The sequence below is a fragment of the Saccostrea echinata genome, unplaced genomic scaffold, assembly GCF_033153115.1.
Source record: "Saccostrea echinata isolate AGI-Se365-2 ecotype Australia unplaced genomic scaffold, CSIRO_AGI_Sech_v1 ptg000001l, whole genome shotgun sequence".
In the NCBI taxonomy this organism is placed as follows: domain Eukaryota; kingdom Metazoa; phylum Mollusca; class Bivalvia; order Ostreida; family Ostreidae; genus Saccostrea; species Saccostrea echinata.
The window spans coordinates 48,006,281-48,009,448 of NW_026889750.1; the positions used below are offsets into that span (position 1 = coordinate 48,006,281).

Consider the following 3,168-nt stretch of genomic DNA (forward strand, 5'->3'; position numbering starts at 1 on the left):
ATAGCATTAAAATTTGAATAGAATTCTAAAGCATAAGGCTTTTAAAAAGAATCAAAATAAGGAGTTTCTACAAAATGAAATAAATGTTTAAAAATTTTGCTAAAAATAAAGATAAATACTAAGGAGCTTTATCTTATTAGATATTAAGTTTATTATAAGAAACAAGTTCATTTGTACTTGATAGGTGTAGAGATCCTCCTTAAATTATAATTCAGATTTCTTTTGGAAAATCGTTATAATTAAAGCAAAATGATCCCTTTAAAAATGTCATACAAATAGGATATTTCTGTTAAATTTTTCACTGCAACTGAAAGTATTTGCATTATGTAGAGATTTTTTTTGGAAATCGTTGAAATTAAATCAAAATGATTCATAAATAAAAAGAGGAGTGATGAACTGTAAAAAGGATTAAATACGTGTAGTCCAACAACTTATCATTAAAACTTTAATCATATCTGCTTTTTATTTTCGTGTACCAGTGTACATAGACAAAAACTGCTGTGCTTGAATTTTCCTTCAGTGAAAAAAATCTGTTCAAAGCATCGAACAAAGAACCGTAACTCATAATTTCAAAGCCTTGATGATAAGATTATAATCGAATTTTATTATATGAAGAGTGTCATAGATAACTCAGTGAACGTTCTATTTATACCATTTATCAAAATCGGTCAAAATGTGGAAAACCTGTTTCTTAGGTAAGTGCTTATCTTCTGATCTGTTAAAATAAGTTGTTGACTGCAAAAGGAAAATGTGACATTATTTGTCAATGCAGATCCTAATAGCATTTCAAATTTATTTCAATTTTAAATTTTAAATTTTCTATTCGATATTAAGATAACCCACTTGACTAAATTCAGACATATTACTTGTAATAGTAAATTTTTCTTTGGATTATTTCAAATCTTAAATCTGAAAATGTTCTGGACAGGAGATGAAATTAACATATCTGTCCGACAAAACACTAAATGAAATTTAAAAATAAACTAGAATTAGGATCCGTATGATGCTGTAAAAGTATAAAACATTCAAAGAGATGGTTTAGATTTCGGCTTTATCTTAATCATTTTACTACTACCACGATGTTGTATCAGGCTTGCTGGTGTTCGGGGTGTGTGGCGCAGTGTGTCCTATGGGCTTCGTTCAGCACGGGACGTCATGTTACATGCCATTTCATATTAAAGCGTCTTGGTCAGAGGCTAACGTAAGTAACCAATAAACGTTACCATTGCATCCAAATAATATTCTTGAATTAGAATATTTTCCATTGTTGTTGATTGGGTTAGTCGGAAAACGTAATTAAGTTTATATCTGAAAAAAAAATATCAAAAAAAAAAAACAAAAACAAAAACAAAAAAACAACAACAACAAAACAAACAAACTATTTTAATGATTCAGAAATGCATTGATATAACACGTTAATTTTCTTTGAAAATCAAACTTTTGGAAATTTTAATTTGAATATGAATTAATTTCTAGATAATGTAATGGTTTGAAAGAAAATTTTCCCAATTTTCTAGAGTAGTCTATTTTTCACATTTTTTGCCAGTACTACTGTAGGATGATACAGTCATCGCTACTGACCATTGACGACGCCAGCGAGGAACAGTTTATAACAGGATACTTAGGTAGACTTGGACCAGGTAAGTTATTCACTGGATACCTAGGTAGACAAACACCAGGTTACTTATTCTCAGGATATCTAGGTACCTACGTAGACTCAAACCAGGTAAGTTATTCACAGGATACCTAGATAAACCAGGTACCGGTAAGTTATTCACAGGATACCTAGATAAACCAGGTAAGTTATTCACAGGATACCTAGATAAACCAGGTACCGGTAAGTTATTCACAGGATACCTAGATAAACCAGGTAAGTTATTCACAGGATACCCAGGTAGACTTGTAAGTAAATTCCGCAGAAGACCTGGATCGCCAGTTGACCAGATAAGATAGGATTGGTAGGTAAACCTTAAACTTTTGCATTAATATCTGGGTAATGTTGGACCAGATGTCCACATTACGTGAAGTCTTTAAGGACACTCGGTCCAGGCATGTTTAACACAGGACACATAAGTAGCTTTGAACCAGATTATTTAATCATGGGATGACTTAGGAGACTGTCCAGGTACTACTTAATAGTTCAAATAAACAGTCAGTTCACCATTTCGAAATTTGACAGAAACCCTCTTCCGAATTACACATCATAACAGAACAAATATCCAGAAAATAAAAAAAATCTAAAGGCTCATTTTTAACTTCAATGACACGAATCATTTTTACAGCTGCGTTTTCGAGCGATTCACTATGGCTTGGAGGAACCAGTCTATTTTCTGGAAACTGGATTTGGACGCAGACTCAGTCCAGTCCTGTCTACACAGCCTGGGCTCCCAATGAACCGTCCACCCACCCTCTAAACAAATGCATGGCCATAGGATTCAAGTCTCAGTTCAAGTGGACAGCAAATGTCTGTGAACAACTGAACAATTTTATTTGCGAGTCTCCGTAAGTTATGTCAAATTTCAGTTTTAATGTATACTTTCTAATAGAAAATTTAATAAGAAGAGTCAGTCTGGTGTAGTGTGGAGATCCGAATTCTAGCTAATACATAGAACTATGTAACTGGTTTTGAAAGATAAAACATATATAACGAGGTTTCATGTCAGGGATCTGCAAACACAAAAACCTGAAAGAAATACAAGCAAAAGACAATAAATACTACACATTGAAAAAGAGATCCTTGCATAATCATTTTTGTAACTGTAATATATAACAAATTTTAATTTTTTCTTTCTTTTGTTTTGCAGGTCATGATAAGTTTTAATTACATGTATGTGATTGTTAAAGTGTTAATTTAAAATCCAAATAGAATGAGGATGCTTGCATATTAATAACACTTATCATAGCCTTATTGTTCCTGAGGTGAAGATTCTAAAAATGTATATTCTCTATGTTTTCCCATGTAGCTTTTCATTCCTAATTGTAGCCCATCCTACCCAAAGACCATAATTTGAACAAACCTGAATTTGCAGTACCTGCTTGCATAATAATATCACTAATCATAGCCTTTTTGATCTTGCGACGAGGCTTTTAAAAATATATTTTCTATATGCAAGTATGTAAAAATTAATTCCCTATTTTTAACCATCCCTATTCACGGATGGGGGGGGG

General features: G+C 32.3%; 1 protein-coding gene across 1 annotated transcript; it reads left to right on the forward strand.

Moving 5' to 3' along the window:
* The first annotated feature begins 655 nt into the window (after positions 1–655).
* On the forward strand, positions 656–2,506 carry LOC133193368 (perlucin-like). Its single transcript, XM_061329307.1, has 4 exons — positions 656–695; positions 1,092–1,201; positions 1,547–1,640; positions 2,283–2,506. Exons 1-4 carry the CDS (start codon positions 674–676, stop codon positions 2,504–2,506), a joined length of 450 nt encoding a protein of 149 aa, XP_061185291.1. The 5' UTR covers positions 656–673.
* Positions 2,507–3,168: the final 662 nt, after the last annotated feature.

Excerpts from the sequence above, each read along its gene's own strand:
- LOC133193368 (XM_061329307.1), top strand. The coding sequence starts at position 674 with ATGTGGAAAACCTGTTTCTTAG. Across the intron at positions 696-1,091 it reads GTGGAAAACCTGTTTCTTAG|GCTTGCTGGTGTTCGGGGTG; the intron begins GTAAGTGCTTAT and ends ATGTTGTATCAG. Across the intron at positions 1,202-1,546 it reads CGTCTTGGTCAGAGGCTAAC|TACTACTGTAGGATGATACA; the intron begins GTAAGTAACCAA and ends ATTTTTTGCCAG.